The sequence below is a fragment of the Scardinius erythrophthalmus genome, assembly GCF_964197995.2.
Source record: "Scardinius erythrophthalmus genome assembly, chromosome: 24".
In the NCBI taxonomy this organism is placed as follows: domain Eukaryota; kingdom Metazoa; phylum Chordata; class Actinopteri; order Cypriniformes; family Leuciscidae; genus Scardinius; species Scardinius erythrophthalmus.
In genome coordinates this window covers 12,305,201-12,323,701 of record NC_138244.1, presented here as the reverse complement: position 1 = coordinate 12,323,701, position 18,501 = coordinate 12,305,201, and the positions used below count along the sequence as shown (strand labels likewise).

Below are 18,501 nucleotides of genomic sequence, written 5' to 3'. Positions count from 1 at the left end.
TCCCTCAACATGATGTTATTAAATCTTTGTCAGGTCATGACAACAGCAGGTGAGGTACTTACTGTTTTCTTAAGGGATTGGAAAGGCAGGTGTCAACTTTCCACCTTGCTAGGCCCAGCACTGTTCAAACTCCCAGACACCTTGTGTGAATTCAGTAGATAAGCATTGGCTGACACAGACATCACCTTATTGAATTAGGCTGTTTGTGCAGGCAGCCACCAGAGCATTCGGCTTCAGCTCTGGTTCTCACCTGTTGACAGATGGGACAGAAATGCCAGTTACCTCAGAGGAAATTAGACCGGGAATCCAATTTGAATACCAGCTGTTTTTTAAGCAATTGGAGAGCCCCAGTAGTTGTTCAATGGGGTCATCTAACAGGCCTTAAAACTGAGGTAAAGAACTAAGAATGATTTTGTTTCAACTAACATTTCAGAAGAATAAAGAATTTCTTGCGAACCAGGGCTGAGTGAATTGAATTGAATTGAATGCTTTTCCAATTATCATTAGGCTACTTCACTACAGTGTTTATCATTACTTTCAGGGAATGAGTATTTTTATAAGATTCATTAAAAAATAAAATATACACATTTGTTCCTGTTGTTAAATCTTAAAACAAGTTAAAAACGAAATTAAATAAATCGGTATCAGTACTCAGTCTTACAACTATTCAAACCAACAGTAGGTCCTGAAAAATACTGACATATTTTAAAGAGATGTGCATGTAAGGTTTCTGGCAATTGACTTTTTTTTTTTTTTTTTTTGCACTTTCAACTTACATGTAGTAATACAAAATGACAAAAAAAAAAACAAAGCCGCCATAATCACCACCATCAATGAAAAAAAGAAAATCCAAATTAGAGCGTGCAACCATGGGTAACAAGCTAAATTTTGCTAAACCCCTGTCATCAAATCCATTGTGATCGTGTTGTTTGATTATCATATTTAATTTGTAAGTTGGGCCGGTGGGAGAGCGGATCTCTCTAATCCCCTTTCTCTCTCCTGTGCTCTGCTAATTTGAGTCTGTAATGTTGTATGCTTGTGTGGCAGTGATTGCTATCAGTGACACAAACCTCCTGGGAAGTCTGATCTGACTGGTGGGGCCTCATAGACTGATCTACAGGACTATCTTGCTATATTTGCATAAGCGGCAGGCAGCTTTGATACTGGACAGGCAGGTGTCATGCATTCTGTGATCGTAAGTTACAATCATGTCTGGGGTTGCTGTTATTAACACTGATAACGGATATGTTTTCATTAAGCAGTCTAAGGAATAGGTCCCTCTATGGAGACTCTGTTTTGAGGGACGAAACTTGAATGCAAACGACTGCAATGCAGTAATATATATTTAGCTTTTCTGCCACTGGGGTTGGATTGGTAGGAAACGGCAGGATTCAACAGCATGATAGATTTAGTCCAAGTTTGGAAAAAAGAAAACGTATAGTTGACCAATGACTTTTAAATTTTAAATTCTGACTAGTGCAGATAATTATCATCATATGACAAATAATTGATAAATGGCCAACATCTATACTATTTTGTCTTACATTCCAAATAAAATAAACTATAAAAATCAATGCTTTAAATGCTATACGTCAATTTAGGCATTACAACATAATGTACAGTATGGAAAAATGGATATTCATTTTGAGATTTGCATTGGCAAGTTATTAAATTATTAGTATTTTTTAAGATTAACTTAATGTGAATATAATGCCACCAATATATCATGCACCTTTACCAATGACTAATATGAAATTAACTCTTTTAGGACGGTGGTTGCTGTTGTATATTTAGCCTAACTGAACTGCCTTGAACTGATGTTGATGTTATTACAAAACACATCGCAAATCCACAAAAGTCCAAAAGACTATAGTTAACATCATTCAACTTCCCTTTTGTCCAGCATTTTGACATAATAGACATGGCCTCATTCGCAAAGCTGTGCGGTCTGTACTTGCTTTAAAGTTTGGAAGGTATTGTTTAATACTAGTAGCGGGTATGTTTTTCAGTTTGGGACCCCCTGGTTTGAAGCATTTCCAGTTTCCCTAAGTTCCCCACAGTGCCTGACTGCCCAGCACAGCGGACAAGGACTCATGGAGTCATTTAGGAGAGCAGCGGGTCGATGTTGTGGCCTTGTGCTTATTGATCCCATCCAGTCGACAGACACATCCATTTCCCACAGCACACAGTGGGACAGGAACAACAGCTTGACACCCCTAGATCATCAGCTCATGAGGAGAGGTATCTTTTTATGTGAGGGATTTTCTTGGAATGTTGCTTTGAAGATGCGGGAATGGGGAGCCATGAATGGTGAGATTCTTGAGAGAAAAGCAGCTCCTGGGATGGAGGGGTCTGTCAGCAGGGGCTGCCACTGTTGAACTATGGCATCCGAGGTATTCATGGACAAAAGGAAACTTCTACCAGCTTTGACCACTTCTGACATTTCTTCAAGAAGGAATCTAGGGTGAGAATTTGGGAATATTTAGGAAGAACATTGTGCATTTAACTAGTCATAGAATCAGAACATCTCGCTTTCTTTGATTGGTTACTGAAAAAACACAGCAAGTGATGGCAAACATCTGCAATCACTAGAAACAAATCAGTGTAAAAATGTCCCAGTACACTTGGCCATAATTCCAGGTCATTGTGGTAATTGCACAAAGGACAGCTGATCTAACCTCTCACATTTAAATGTGAGACAGCGATAGATCCAGTCACTGGTAGCTATGACTGCAAATGGCCAACTCATTTACAATCTGAATCCCATTTGATTCCCAGCGGCTCTCCCAGGCATCTCTCTCCACAAGCTGTACCACCCGCCACTGAGCCGGAGACAGAGAGCCAGCTTGCCACATATGGATCGTCCCTTGATATCATTCAGTCAGCGTGTAATCTTATTATGCAAAGTCTTAATCCGCACCTATGTCCCAATGCCCAAGGGTGGCAATATTGTGATATCAAGGTTCTGGTAGGTCATGTTGCGTGATCCCTACTCTATTCTTTGGAGAAGATGGGGGACTTAAAAGCCATCCCTAGAGGCCAAAGAAATGGAGAGAAAGAGAGATCTGGGGCGGGTCCAGATGTATGGTTTTGTCTCGATTTTTTTCCTTTTTGGATGACAAGATTGACATGAGGTCTCCAGCAAGGATTAGACTTGATTTGGAGCAGTGGGATTTTTTCCAGCAGACACATTATTGGACAAGGGAATAAGGGGCCACCAGCATGGCGAAATTGGATCAGGATTGGCAATCGCTGTGAGTCAGCAATGGAAACATCAACTGCTAAAACAGCAGCTGCCCTGCAGATCTCTCCTCCTTTCAGGTGAAACCACCTTCAGTCACTCGGAAAGAGAGCGGATGGAAAGCGAACTGGGGGTGGGAGAAGCAAAGAGATACGAAGGCTAGTGGTGGTGGGGGTAATTTTGATGTTAGTGAGACTTAACACTAGCGTAATGGGATTAAGAGAAACACCTTTGTGCCCGGAAAAAAAGCCACCTGGTGCTGTAAAGAGAAGAGCTGCAGCGAGAGAGAGACAGACAGACACACAGACCGAGGGAGAGAGGGAAAAGACTAATCCGTTCCCACCTCTGGGATGTCATTCATAAAGCCGAGTGATTTCCGCTCTGCTTGCTTCAAGCTAATTCCATCACCAGGAGCGACAGGCGATGGGAATAAAGGGCCGAGCTCATTATCCCAGCCACGGCCTAAAACATGCAGGCATTCCCGTTCCACTTGGAATCAATACCACATGATGGGTTTCTCAGACCCGGAAGTTGTAGAATGATGTTCACTTCCTAAAAGAGAAGGACAGGGAATAAAACAGACAGCTCAGGTGTGGTGGACACTTCGAAATGACACATCTACAGTTACAATGTCTGCAATTACCACCCACTGCATCTCACTCCAAATTAGAGGGTTTCCCTCAATGAGCTATAAGGCCAATAACCAATTAAGAGATTGGCAAACAATGAAGTTGCATCTCCAAGCACGCTGTGCGTGGCCAAGCGGTTCCTTGTTGCATTTCAAATTCAACTTGCTGTCGTTGATTAGCAAGTCCGCCTCCTTTGAGACATCACTGCTGTGCTTTTTCAGTCTATCAGGCTAAAGACAGAAAGCATCTATCTGCCAACATATATGACATGCTAACATTAAAAAACAGGCAAATGAAGGTGTGTGACAAGCAGGTTGACATAATTATCGGCAAGGGAGGACGGTGTGTGTTTTGGTGTAGTGGTTGGGGGCAGGTTGGCTTGATTAACAAGGAGTAGTTATTTTTAAAACCAGGTTCTGACAAGTTCGGGCATGCAACGGTGGGGTGGGGGCACCTGAGGGCCCAGTGGCATTATGGGTGCACCAGTGCCGTCACTTGTTTAGTCTATGAGCACATTGGGGACGCTCTGGCATTGTGACTCCCCTTGGCAACTGCTTTCACAACAAATGTGTAAACAGCCTTTAAAAGAAAACAGTCACGATTCAAACATACCAATTCATATTTCAAGCAGTTAGTATAGCTCAGGTCTACACATTACTGCAAAAACAAAACAAAAAACAAAGCAATCCTGTTAATGCAGAATAAAACTTACCTATAAGGATTCATAGGTGTTTTGAGAGGTTATACTTTGGCTTGATATAACTGTATCCCTCTCTGTCGGTCTCTCTCTCTTTCTCACACACACACAGGTCTAGCATTGCATGAGGGCTGTTAGCATTATTGCCAATTGAATGGATAGGATGATGGGATAGGCAGTAAACCTCTGGCTCTCTGAAAGACTCTCAGTCATAAACAAACCAGACAACCACAACACAAGCATGGAGGCATAAGCTTCCTGCAAACATCTTTAGTATAGTCATCCATCAAATATAAAGCCAAAACGATACAACCTTAAAGGTGAAGTGTGTAATTTTAAAGGAGAACTCCGGTCAATTTTAACATTGAGCTAATTTTTTTGTAAATTTGGAGTGCTGTCAATACAGAGAACAACGACAAAAATCGGTGTTGCCTACACCGTGTTATCCTCTTTTTAAAATTTGGACCCTGTTGACTTCAATGGGGCAAGTTTTAAACCTGCTTTTAGCCTCTTAACATCCTTGATGTGTCATTACAAGTGCACAGGTCATGTGAGTGATTCCTTCAGAGTGAACACGAGTGAGTCTGACTGCAGTAGATGTGAAAGATATGAATAAAAATTATGTTAATTCAGCCAGCGCTCATACCTGTATTTACATCCTGTTTTCGGTCGAAGTCCATAGTAATCGATTGCCGAGTTCACGCGCGTGATCATAGGTACTAAACCAATGCGCGTGAACTCGACAATCGATTACTATGGACTTCGACCGAAAATAGGATGTAAATACAGGTATGTGCGCTGGCTGAATAAACATCATTTTTATTCATATCTTTCACATCTACTGCAGTCAGATTGACCCGCGTTCACTCCAAAGGAATCACTCACATGACCTGTGCACTTGTAATGACACATCAAGGATGTTGAGGCTAAAAGCAGGTTTAAAACTTGCCCCATTGAAGTCAACAGGGTGCAAATTTTAAAAAGAGGATAACACGGTGTAGGCAACACCGATTTTTGTCGTTGTTCTCTGTACTGACACCACTCCAAATTTACAAAAAAATGAGCTCAATGTTAAAATTGACCGGAGTTCTCCTTTAACTGCAAATATAATATCTCCTATTCAATATCGAAACATCAAAATGAACTTAAAATTCTGTAAAAAGCATGTAAAAGAGTAAATGCAGATCTACATTAATACAAATTTGGTCAAACTTTGGATTAGTCTAATTCTCACTATTAACTACGACATTTGCCTCAATAAATTCCTAATAACTGCTAATTAATAGGTAGTAAGGTAGCTGTTAAGTTTAAGTATTGGGAAGTAGAATATGGTTTCAGAATTCTGAAAATGAATAAGGATAATGGTTTGAGATTTTATAATCTTTTATGTAAGAAAAAAACAAAACAATGTTCTCCGCCATCTTCCTCAAGGGTTCCCACTTGCTGGCCCCTCTGAAAATTTTGTGATGAGAGGCAAATATGCAACCTTGTCCAAAACACACAAGCTATTTAAAAGGTTTGAGCTGAGAGGAGTTAAAAGAGGGAGGGAGGTTTCCTCTTTTGTCCAACCGCCTGCATTAAATGAGAAACCATGAGAGCAAAAAAGGTGATGAAAGTTCAAAGAAAAAGGTCCTATCTTCCAGCTACTTGGAGTGCAGGCTTTGCATTAAAGGAAACTCTTTTCAAAGCTACCTACGAACAAGCACCGGGATCAGTGAAAGTCTTGCTTAGTTAGACAAAGGTTTTGGGTTACCGTTCACACAGATGTCAACAGGGAAAATAACGTGAGAACAGTCACCAAACAACAGAGAGACAAGGTTCGAATTAAATAGTTATGTCATTTCCGCCAGAAATACATGTCAGTGCTTAAAACAAAACAAAAAACTCATATTGCACCCATAGTCCTTGTGAGGTGTCTGCAAATAATTTTCAATAACATTTTAAATATTTTCCCAAACATTTACCAGATAAAGTAATTGCAATATCCAATAAAATATACATTTAAAATTTGAATAAAACTACATAGCTTTCTAATTTCTAACCAGAAAACTGACTTTGGCATTCTGATCTATTTTTATGAACGCTGAAATAATTCATTTGACCAACATACAAAAATACAGTTCACTCAAGTAATGACTAGAACATTAAAAATACACATCTTTACCATGCAAATTATGATTCTTTCCTCATTTACAGTCACTGGCATAAAGGGACATTCATTCAAAGAAACACAGCTGCCCAACTGCCTGGCCAGACCCACAAGTGCACGGAAGGTTAAAAGTTATATCCCCTCAAAAATAGAATGATGATGTCCATCATTGCACTATAATGTGTTGTTGATCCTGTCTGCACATATAGGGGGAACTGAGGACTTAATTAGAGATTTGACAAGCCCACTCTCCAAAAGTGATGAGATTATCCGTAATTGATGTCACAGTCGATTAAAGTTCGGTCCATTGCCGGTCCACTGGCAGGTCTAGCCTCAGTTCAGGCCTCAGGACATTGATGAAAAGCGTGGTTTTGCCCCGATCAAGCTGTTTCTACTATGGGACGACAGATTTTAGCAAACAGCCTAATGACTGTTTGAAGTTTAATAAAGCCATGACCCTATTCCAATGCCACAACCTTGCGGATCCCCCCTCAAAATTGAGTGGACCGGAGAACAATAAGGCTCGAAAGAAAACTGAAAAGCTCATCATTAACTGGAGGGCCTTTTTCGACCAGTGATGTGTGGAGGCAGTTTGTGACTTCATTGTTGGAGGAGGAAAAAAGTGCATTTATTTACATGCAAACAAAGTTAACAAGAGCTAAGAGGTTATTGAGCCACCCGCCCGGTCCTCGCTAACACAGGGGAGTGAAAGGAGGGGGCTGGGGAACAAACAGCATTTCAGTAAACGTCTGGTCTGTAAAAGAGCACGTCTAGCTCAGAGGAAACAACCAAGGGCTTTCTGTGACGGTGAGAGTCTAGTGTGACCCAATTCTGCAATTCTGGTGATGCACTTGATAAAGGTACATGTAAATGAAATGAAACATGCTGCTCAGTTCCACAAGAAAAAAAGGATAATGGGAAGGTTTTTACAACATGGTCACTTTTAGAATTTATGTGGAGACCATTAAAAAATAGCTTTAAGAAAGAAATGTCTTTTGATTTCTGTATACTGTCAAATTTGAATCCACCTGATGAAAAATTCAGACAGTTCCTGAAAAAACTAATCATTTCTCATACTGTAAGTGCCAGGCTCAGTTATGAATGCGGCTGACTTCCTGTTAAAATCCACAATGTGTCCATAGAATAAGTCCCTTTTTGGAAAAGAGTTAAATAACAGTCCAATAAGAAACTAGCCTGAAGTATCCAAAAGTGTCATGTAACCTTCTTAACTTCAATGCTGAGCGAACAGGAATTGCAGCACACAACCGTTTCCATTTCTTGCGTGTCTTCCTTCTCTAAGATGAATTCTCCTCCACAGCGACAGCCATACGTATAACACTCAGTGTCTGAAACAGAAGAGATGCTTTATAATTATAACCCATATTTATAATATATTATTATATAAGTTGCTTGAGAGCAGGGTTCTGACTAACCACAATCCCAGTTCATGTCGTCTAGTGTTATATGGGCGTCCATTGGCCAGCTCTGTTTCAGTTCATGTGCTGCAGAGAATTGTAATATGAAGAGGAAGTCAAATTGATGATCAATCCAAGTCCTTTTAGCATTGCATTTTACAATAACACTGGGGAAGGCAATACATTATGACTAATACCGATTATAACTGATAACAAGAAAAACATATACAGTACTGTGCAAAAGTCTTAGGCATGTTAATATCCCTAATATCCCATGTATATATATGTTAATATGTTAATATTAAAACGGCTTTTGTTCAGGTACACTTGCGCATAGTTTTTCAGGTAGCTTTGCAGGAAGGTTTCTTCAAGCATCTTGGAGGCGTTCCCGCAGTTCTTCTGGATTTAGTCTGCCTCAGTTTTTTCTGTTTCTTCATGTAATCACAGACGGACTCGATGATGGTGAGATCAGATCATACCGGCTGTTGTCAGACTCCTTGTGCATACACAAATCTCACTGGATTATTACAATTAATGGCAAAAAGAATGTTTGGAAATGTAAACTGATATTTCCTACTGACACACTACAGCAAAAGATATAAATAACTGACTTAAAACCCTAAAAGGGGGGGGGGGGGGTATTAACATGCCTAAGACTTTTGCACAGTACTGTATATTATAAGATTACTCTGAAAGTTGTGTTTCATTACCACATTGAATTTATGTCACACACAAAAAAAACAAGCCACATCCTGAACCTTTGAGCTTTCGCAGGAAAAATTGTCTGGAAGAGTAAAAAGTTTCCAGAGCAATCCTTACTTGTTGAAATATTTAAGCAATAATCACAGAGGATTGCTGGGCTGCTGTTCCACTAATAAGAGATTTAGAAGGGAAGCTGCAAAGTCATCTGAGGTCATTTAGAGTGCCCTAGCAAAGCCTTCATGTCTCCTACTGCTGCTATGAATACACACAAATGAGTTGTCTTAAAATATTCATTGAATATTAAAGCAGGGAATACTGGGTATTTCACAAGGTTCTGCTTTAAAGGCTGCTAATAAGTGAATTTGAAACTAAAACCGTGTGTGGAAAAATGTAATATGACAACTAATTGTCAAGAGGCAGAGAACGAAATTGGATTTCTTTGCTTCCTAATGAATTAAGGAATCAGGAACATGACACTTCCAAGTAACGGTTCTTGTCCCTTTCTGGCATAGTGTCTGAGATCTTGGCAATTAACAGGTTTGAATGCAACGTTTTATCATCAGGTGCCATTTCTGGCGACTAACTTTTATCATTAATTTCTTATAGGTGCAAAAAAAGAAAAAAGAACTTGATACGATGAAATGAGCTCCATCTTTGAAATTAGTAGTCCGATGTGTCTCAATTCACCTCAAGAATATGAATAACATTCGGATATAATATTTAGTGAAAACCTAAACTAATGGGAAGATTTCAGTTATGCAACATAAAAAATTGATTAATTACCTCATTCTATACAGAGTACCCTAGAATAACCTCCAGTTACAAACGTATAGCTACGAATGAAGCATTTCTGCTCAGTAATTAAGATGCGTAAACTGATGAAAGGTATAAAGACTTATTCCTCTGACAGTAACCACAAGTAAAATGCTATCTCTCCTTATATCTCACAAAATAAGACCCTGTTCATGAATATTTAAAACTGAATACATTGCTGATAAGTAGAGAGCATGAATATTTATAAATACTATATATATATTTTTTTTGAAACTGCAAAAGATAAACCCAACCAGACGTGGCCTTTTAAATAGAGGCCACAGTATTTGACATCAAACCTTGTCTGGTCAATATTGACACACATTTCAGTGTCCAGTTAATGACCGCAGGGCAGGCTACTTAAGTTGGTTAGGGATTAGTGTATCCTTTGAGCTGGCCAGAATCAATCTCAAACTTAATTAAAACAGACCATATAGAGTTAAATTGAGAGTTGAGGTTTTTTACATAAATTAGGCAAAAAAAAAAATAACTGTACAGTTTATTGTGTACCGGTACTTCTTTTTTTGCACCAATACCGTCAAACCAATAATTATTTTCATGTTATGAGCGATGAGGACCAATAAACAGTCACTTAAAATTGTACACTATTTTCATAAAAATAAAATAAAATAAATAACATCTAAAAAAATATAGCTTTGTAACCTAAAATAGTGTCATTTAATACTTGCAAATGAAGTCAAAACAAAGCGTGTCTGATATCTGAAATAAAGTCACTGCATTTAAATGAGGAGCATGTGCACTCCTGCATGTGCAGCCTAAACGAGGCCTGGCTTTTCTGTGGACGCTCTCTAAATGTCAATTCTGTGGCTGTGGCGATCTACGTTAGCAAGTAGCTGTGCAAAGTGTTCCCCCCTAAAGGCGATGCCACAGCTCCCCAGTTAATGGCGCACAGGACCCTGGATGTACACTTATTGAAGGTCCTAATGGAGGGCTAGGGGGAGCTTGTTCCTTAGGCGAGAGAGGAGAGAAGCAGACTATCACTTCATGTAAGAACTGGCCATGTGTGACAGACCTGACCTACATTCTCTCTCGCACTCTCTCTTTATTTCCCTCCTCCTCTAGTACCCACAATTCTAGCTACGCTCTTCTGTAAGGAAGCATCTGTCCAGACCAAAGACAACAGCTCGGTTCTCATTCCTTCCTTTGGTATTTTAAATATTTCAGACAATTTTAGTTTGCCAAAGGGCTAGTGACAAAGCTGCTTTATGCTCTTAATAAATTATCAACAATGAACGGAAATGAATGATGAATTTTTATTTTTCAGGGTAAACGTGAGCTGTACTCATCAGTTCTAGACTATTATGGATGGTTGATATGACATTGCTATGTGACAAATTATCAAGCCAAAAGTGCTCAATCCATGTCTAAAACGGCAAAAAAAAAAAGACAGTCTCAATAATGCGGTTTTGAAATCGCTGGTGTTTCTGACGTCACAAACTACCTCATAACCAATCACGTCAACATGCCAGCGGTCTTTAGCATATCATTAACAGTGAACTAGCAGGGAAGTCTCGAGAGATGCCAGGTTATCCCGGCATGTTTTTTGTTGATATGAAAAATCATGTAAATTTAGCAATATAACAAGTGTATTGTGTGTATATTATAATATGATGAACTACAGTATATGCCTTTCCCCACGGACGACGTTCTGAGTCGTTCAAAGCGTTTCAGATGATTGTTAGAAGACAGCTGTCTTACTCTGAGATGCGAACGGGAACATGGTTTGTGTAACATTAGCAACACATTATTAGCTGTTTGATAACAGTCAAGCAAAAGACTAATCATATTAATTACCGTTATGAGTCAGACGTTGTAAAGAGCGATACCATTGTGCAGCGTTTACCTCAGTAAGTTGGCCGAGTGAATCTGAGCACCGCTCACAGAATTCACTTCCAAAGCAAGCAGCAATTTGAAAAACTTGAACAAGTGAAATCTGTCACGCAAACTCCCAATCACGCAGATTCCAAATTTCAATACAATGAAGTCCATTGCATGTAAACATAATTCTTCCAAAAACTGTCTAGTTTCAATATTGAATGAAACAGAAAATTCCAGAGTATTCTGGGTGGTTGCTAGGGCATTGCTAGGTAATTAATTAGAAAACAACACCCATGTCTCTATGATATTTTGGTCACAAAAATAATAAGTATGGTCACTTAGCATTTAAAAAATTCAATACAGCATAGCCCATCTAAACACAGTTCCTCCAAATGCACTTTAGTAAAGTTTTAGTACTTAGAAGGATTAGACTGAAAGTGCATAAGAGGATAGACAGGAGGGAACGTACCCCTTAGCTGGAGGTTGTACTCCTTCCTGCTCTCCTCATTACTCAAGATCTTCCAAGCCTGGTCGACGTCAATGAATCTCTGCAAGTGCTGCTCCGCCTCCCCTTCTGACACGTCCAGCCTCTGCTTGTCCGGGTGAAACTGCCAATCAAAATGCAGAGTGATAAGACTGACAGAAATGATAACCAATGACAGTTGATTTTTTTTATGTAATTTTATGTAAAAAAGTGAGATTTCAGAAACAGATCACAAACAGAAACTGTCAATAGGATTGGAGATACAAAAGGTAGAATACAGCAAATGTAAACATGGTGACAAGTCTTGACGCAAAGTTAATGGGCAATTTGCTGAAGGACTTGCTGTGCTTTTGGACAGTTTACCAGAGAAGGCAGACCATGGGCACTAACACGGACAATGGTGCAAAATATATATCGGTTAGGACAGATATGTCTTTTCAATGACAAGACTGGACAGAGTAGACAGTTAGAAGGGCAAAGGCCGCTTCCTTCCTCCAGCCAAAAACACTAATGCGATCCCCCCCTTTGTGTCCTAAAATATGACAGATCTTACCGTAACATCACAGCTTCGCCAAAATAAAATAAAAATTTACCCAGAAGTCTAATGCAGCCTCCCTAAAGGAAGCTTTAGGGATTTATTTTGACAGTCCCTTCCGGCCTAGATGGATCCTTACAGTATAGAGTCATTCTCCTTGAGCAATCTACAGATCGTGGGCTGTGACTATCGATTAGTGGGGGTTGAGGGTCAGCTGAGCCGTAGGGCACTTCATTCGCCCACTGGAGAAGAGCAAGGTTGAAAGGGGCAAACGGAAAACAACTTAGATCCTTTCGAGCAGGCATTCAACCAAACTCTGATTATGCTCTGGCACAGGCGAGCACAGCATTGCATGTGTGTATGTTTGTGTTTTTGTATGGTCGCTATAGTTCAGAAGCCGCATCGCCGCCAAAGTCGGGTAATGATGCATGGGGTGACACTGGGCTACAATAACCGACAATCTGGGGCAAGCCAATTACTGTCCACAGCGATTATATTTGTAATTTTAAGCAACAGGAAGACTGAATTCAACTAATCATTTCAAGCAATTAAGTTTAAAACTAATTAAAATTTAAGGGTGCCCGTTCTCTGTTGTTTCCCGTTCATCCACCCCTCCCTCCTCGCCCCTTTCTCTGTTTGTGTTTTTGTTGTTGTTTTCACTTTGGTAATGGGTGGTCAGAATGCGATGAGAAGAGGAACAGAAAAGCAACTGCAGCAACAAGCCAAAAATTAACTTCCTGATCATCCTGAATCATTAACCATTTCTTGTAATTTTTACAGTGCGGGCGAAAGAAGACAGCGCTCTGCCGCCTCGCAGCCCACTCTCAAATATGAAAAAGAGGGGCCAATGAACTCTAACTGAAAGATCCTTAAATATACTGACGTAAATCATTCATTGAGGCCATCCAATTGATGGAAGGCTTTTGGGAGAGAATTCTCTCCAGCACTAGCGCTTTCACATGCCGTCATTACATTCTGAGGAGAGTTTCAAGTTGGTAAAATGCAAGGAAAGCATCCTTCTTCACTCAAATCTCAGTTTAATTAAAAGTACCAGAGTAAAAAAGACATTAAGATTAGGAACGGCACAGGATACCAGCTAAGAGGATTAAATCGATTTGTGTTTAGGATGCTTCAGATCAGAGAATGACCAAAGCTAAATAGCTAAAGTGAAATCTTGAGCCTTAAGCGAAACTTTAAATCAGCGTAGCCATCTAGAATAACACTGGAAATTCAGTATAATATTATGCACCAGGTGTTAACCGAATATAACGGAAAGTTACACGTTGGTAAAAAAAAAAGTCTACATTATGACACCCATTTGTAAGGCATTTTGGGGTGTATTTTAGTACGCATAATGGCAATGAAGATGCATCAGCAAAAACATTGACGAACTACACTAGCTATGTTTAAATATTAGATTTGTTATTTTTATTTCTGTGGTGTGGCAATCTGAACCATCACCTTTCCCAAAGTAATATATCCAACATATATTCTCAGCCAGAAAACAGCTCTGGTCCTGAACCCTGAGAATGGCTGAGCAAGCTTGGCAGCACAATTTCTCAGTTACCTCCAGCAGGACGCCAGATTCTGCTAGAGAATTAGACTCTCTCCCCAGTGGCGGAATCGGAGATAGGGTTTTGCTTCCCTCTACTCTTTGTAGGTGAGCTCGAGGAGTCAGGACCACAGGTGTGAAGTGCAGCTTAGCCCTGGCAAGCACATACCGCTGCTCCACAAACATCTCCCTGGGTAGTCTTTTGTCAAATAGATAGTCCCTGTGAACTGAGTTTCAGGTCTGTCGTAACAGAGCGTTTGATTGAGCGCCTCATGGAGAGATGAAGATACAATGGGCTGAATTTGAAGATTTTTTAAAAAGTACAAATTTATGAATATATTTTTAATTGGTCAAAGCTTAGGCATCTAAAAAACAAACTTTAAACTGTGCAAAAAATATTTTTATTTCTTCAAAAAATGCCCCTTGCATTAATAATGATTATTTTTTTTTCACACACATATATATAAAATATTATTTCATTATTGATTTGATTTGCAAAAGCATGGGGTCAGTATGATTTTTGAATGTTTTTGAAAGATCACGATCCCTTGAGTTGGTACTCAAGAAACCTTTTTTATTATAAATGTTGAACAGTTGCGCTGCTTAATATTTTTGTGGAAACCATGATAATTTGTTTATTTTTCAGGATTCTCTGATTAATAGAAAGTTAAAAAGAACAGCATTTATGTGAAATAACAATGTAACATTATAAATGTCTTTACTGTCACATTTGATCGATTTAATGCATCCTCGCTGAAAAAAAAAAAAAAAATTATATATATAATTTTTTTTTTTTTTTTTCAGCGAGGAAAAATATATATATTAGTGATCCCAAACTTTTGAACTGTAGTAATGTTAAATAGTAAAGTTTGGGATCACTAATATATATATTTTTCCTCGCTGAAAAAAAAAAAAAAATTATATTATATATATATATATATATATATATATATATATATATATATATATATATATATATATATATATAGTAAATAGTAAAGTTTGGGATCACTAATATATATATTTTTCCTCGCTGAAAAAAAAAAAAAAAATTATATATATATATATACACTTTTTTTTTTTTTTCAGCGAGGAAAAATATATATATTAGTGATCCCAAACTTTTGAACTGTAGTAATGTTAAATACACAAAATTAAATCCAAAAGTTGTTCCATGCTGTACATAATTCTTTCAGAATCTGGGCCCATCTTTTAAAAATCAAAATCAGGTTGTCACATGACTAATAAGCTTTAACATTTGAATGTGAATGCTTACTATACTGCTTTCCAAAGTCTTCTTAAGATGCATTCTGACTCAATGTTACAAACACTAATGTGGTTATACCACCCATTTACAATAGTGTGACTCTACAATATCCAGTCTGTATAGCTCAGGTACTTGTCATAAATACATAACACAACGAGAGGCTGGAGCTCTGTTAGAGCAGCCCATCCTCCTGCCCCTCTGGAGTTACACGCTTTAATTGCTGTCTCTTTGCACGCATTGTAAAATATTCATTTACTGGGGCTAATGGAGCTTGGAGAGCAGGAACACAATATAAAGGGCCGGGCAATTTGGAGCACTCGCCAGCTCTAACAATACATCATCATCTCTCAGAGGCTGCGAAGGGAGCTCTGCCACATCCTCCGCTGGGCTCTGGTGTTCTGCCTGCAGCCGCTTTCTGCTTCAATGGAGAGAGGAGAGAGACCGAAGCACAAAGGCTACTACCATCACACTACTGCCACCTACTGTCAGGCTGATCTCAGAATGAAGGAATGAGGCAGGGCACTGTGACTGCAAACAGTAATCCTAAGTAATACAGCGGTATAGATTGCTTTAAGCCTGAGGTTACAATGGCAACGCTGAATTCTGAATCAGTAAGCATGACTCCTGCCCAACTGTCTGCCTATAATACGAAGAAACCAATACGTGATGGCATTTCCATCACAAGATGCTGATTCATTTGACAGGTTAAAAAAAACTTGAACTATTATCAATTTCATTATCAATCCCTCTCCTGCTGTATATTGCGTAAGGCATTGTAATGGAGTCTTCAAACTGCTTCTACAAATTGCACGGCACACATCCTGATTTATCGACTGGTGTTATGAGATTGCTGTAATTAAAATGGGTTTGGGATTAAACAAATCAGCTTAAGTAAAACTTGACTGGGATAAATCAACCTGCAATGTGTATTAATGAGAAATACTGATGCCATTGATTAATTGTGCATATATTTTCAAAGCTCGTATTTAGCAAGAACAATTTGCCCTAGGAGGAAACTTTGATGGGAGAATCAAGCATAATCTTTATCTCGGTATGAATTTTATCAGTTGACATGCACTGCATAACATGCAGCACTTATTGTGTATTAAATAACATTTATGGCAGTGGTTCTCAGTCTCTTTGACTCCAAGGCCCACTGTTTTCCAATACAATATTCAAAACTTAAGAGTATCAGTGATAAAAATTAAATAAAAAAACTGTAATGAATAGTGTGTTTATGTATGTATGCATGTATGAGTGTGTGTGTGTGTGTGTGTGTGTGTGTGTGTGTGTGTGTGTGTGTGTGTGTGTGTGTGTGTGTGTACGTGTGTACATGCACGCATACATACATACGGTAACACTTTAGTTTAGGTTCCCATTCTCACTATTAACTAGTTGCTTATTAGCATGCATATTACTAGGATATTGGCTGTTTATTAGTACTTTATTAGTACATATTAATGCCTTATTCTGCATGACCATATTCTACAATCTACTTTGAAACAAATTATTTTGCACTAAGTATATTTTAGTTGTAATTAAATTGTAGTACAGCATAACTTTAAGCGTATTTAGTGTACTTTTGTGTACTAAATTGGACCAACTTCAAGTATATTTAGCATACTTTAGGTATATGCCTGTGTAGGGACTAATTACATGCTTGATTAGTGATATTAAAGTGTACTTTGTGTTACAAGTACATTACGAATTCATTACGAGTGTCTTCGAAACATACAAGCAATATAACATAGGTGTATTTATATATTTTTTTAAATATATTTTTGCCATTTTCGCCTTTTATTGGGATAGGACAGTAGCTAGACAGGAAGTGAGGTGGGAGAGAGAGAGAGAGAGAGAGAGAGAGAGAGAGAGAGAGAGAGAGAGAGAGGAGGGACGGGATCAGGAGAGGTCCACAAGTCTGGACACGAACTCGGGTCTCCCGAAGCACAACGGCGCACTTGCCCAAGAGGCTATTGTGGTGTGATATATCTGAGTATTTAGAATATATATATATATATATATATATATATATATATATATATATATATATATATTATTTACATTATAGTTATAAATTATTATTTCATATGATACACACCACTCAGTGACAAGGCAGTATTGGAATTAAGTGAGAATAAACAATTGGAGACGGGAACAGTTTTGACCTGTTCAGAGTACAATTTGAAGACCCATGGCTTGATTCAGCAATTTCTGTTAATGCAACTTACTTAACATTAAATAATTCCCCGTTTGAGAACCACTGATGTATGGGAACATTTGCTGGATACTTACCATGAGGATGAGCTTCTGATACTTCTGTTTCAGCTCTTGTATGTCATCTGTTGGACAGGCACCCAGTATTGAGTACCAGTCTTTATGTAGACCACAGGAATCTGCCATAATTCTGCAGAGTACAAACAAAAATACAGAGGAAAGCATGAATTGTATGTTCCAAATAAGTGCAGGACGATTAGTTGAAATGTAATTTATAACTTGCATATTCATATTGACCTTATTACTCTTTAAAAGTAATGATTAATTAATAGTAAACAGTTAAGACAGTCTGTCTTCAGCAGTCAGTTGGCAGGATGTACAGCACGTCACATTTACCTAGTGAAAAAGCATACAAAGCGATAAAAAGTAAGATAAACATATATATTGTAGGATGATATCGTATAAGAGACCTGTCTCGCTTCCTACCCTAATATGAAGGCGTTTTCTCCGCTTCTATGCAGCTGTCATCAGCGTTGGCCTTTCCAGTCCATGCTGCTTCCTCCAGTGTGAGGGTTTGCCTCGCTCTTTAACGCACTGACAGAAACACGAATGATTTGATAAAATCATATTTTATAATCTGAAAGAGTTTTGAACTAGCCAAATTGCGTAACATCAACAATAATACCCACTTATGTTTGTAGTTGAACAATTAAATGTGTATTTTTGGGCATTTCACTGCTCTCGAAAATGGCGGAACTCCTCAAGCTAACGTTTCTACACGGATGCTTTAGAGAGAAACACGAGAGCGGGCGCGCTGCTGCATCTATGGAAACGATGATGGAAACAGAGACGAGCTGGCCTGGCTGGAAGCAAACAGTTACAGCTTGCGACAGCTAATAATATTCAGAATTTATTTAAATTAGACCCTTTTTACTTTTTAGTCGGAAAAATTAATGAATAACAA

At 38.7% G+C, this 18,501-nt stretch overlaps 1 protein-coding gene across 2 annotated transcripts; it reads right to left on the bottom strand.

The window, feature by feature from the left end:
* Positions 1 to 761: 761 nt before the first annotated feature.
* Positions 762 to 18,299, bottom strand: dnajc24 (DnaJ (Hsp40) homolog, subfamily C, member 24). Of its 2 annotated transcripts, XM_081356642.1 has the most exons (9): positions 18,227 to 18,299; positions 18,024 to 18,131; positions 17,835 to 17,933; positions 17,616 to 17,727; positions 11,955 to 12,093; positions 8,150 to 8,218; positions 7,938 to 8,062; positions 3,585 to 3,793; positions 762 to 2,459 (listed from the first exon to the last, which is right to left on the bottom strand). In XM_081356642.1, the coding sequence occupies exons 4-8, from the start codon at positions 17,721 to 17,723 to the stop codon at positions 3,704 to 3,706; spliced, it is 531 nt and encodes a 176-aa protein (XP_081212768.1). In that variant the 5' UTR covers positions 17,724 to 17,727; positions 17,835 to 17,933; positions 18,024 to 18,131; positions 18,227 to 18,299; the 3' UTR covers positions 762 to 2,459; positions 3,585 to 3,703. The 2 variants fall into 2 exon arrangements, with proteins under 2 accessions (XP_081212768.1, XP_081212769.1); XM_081356643.1 differs by lacking the exons at positions 762 to 2,459; positions 3,585 to 3,793; positions 17,835 to 17,933; positions 18,227 to 18,299 and having other exon boundaries at positions 5,936 to 8,062; positions 18,024 to 18,106.
* Between the last annotated feature and the right edge of the window lie 202 nt (positions 18,300 to 18,501).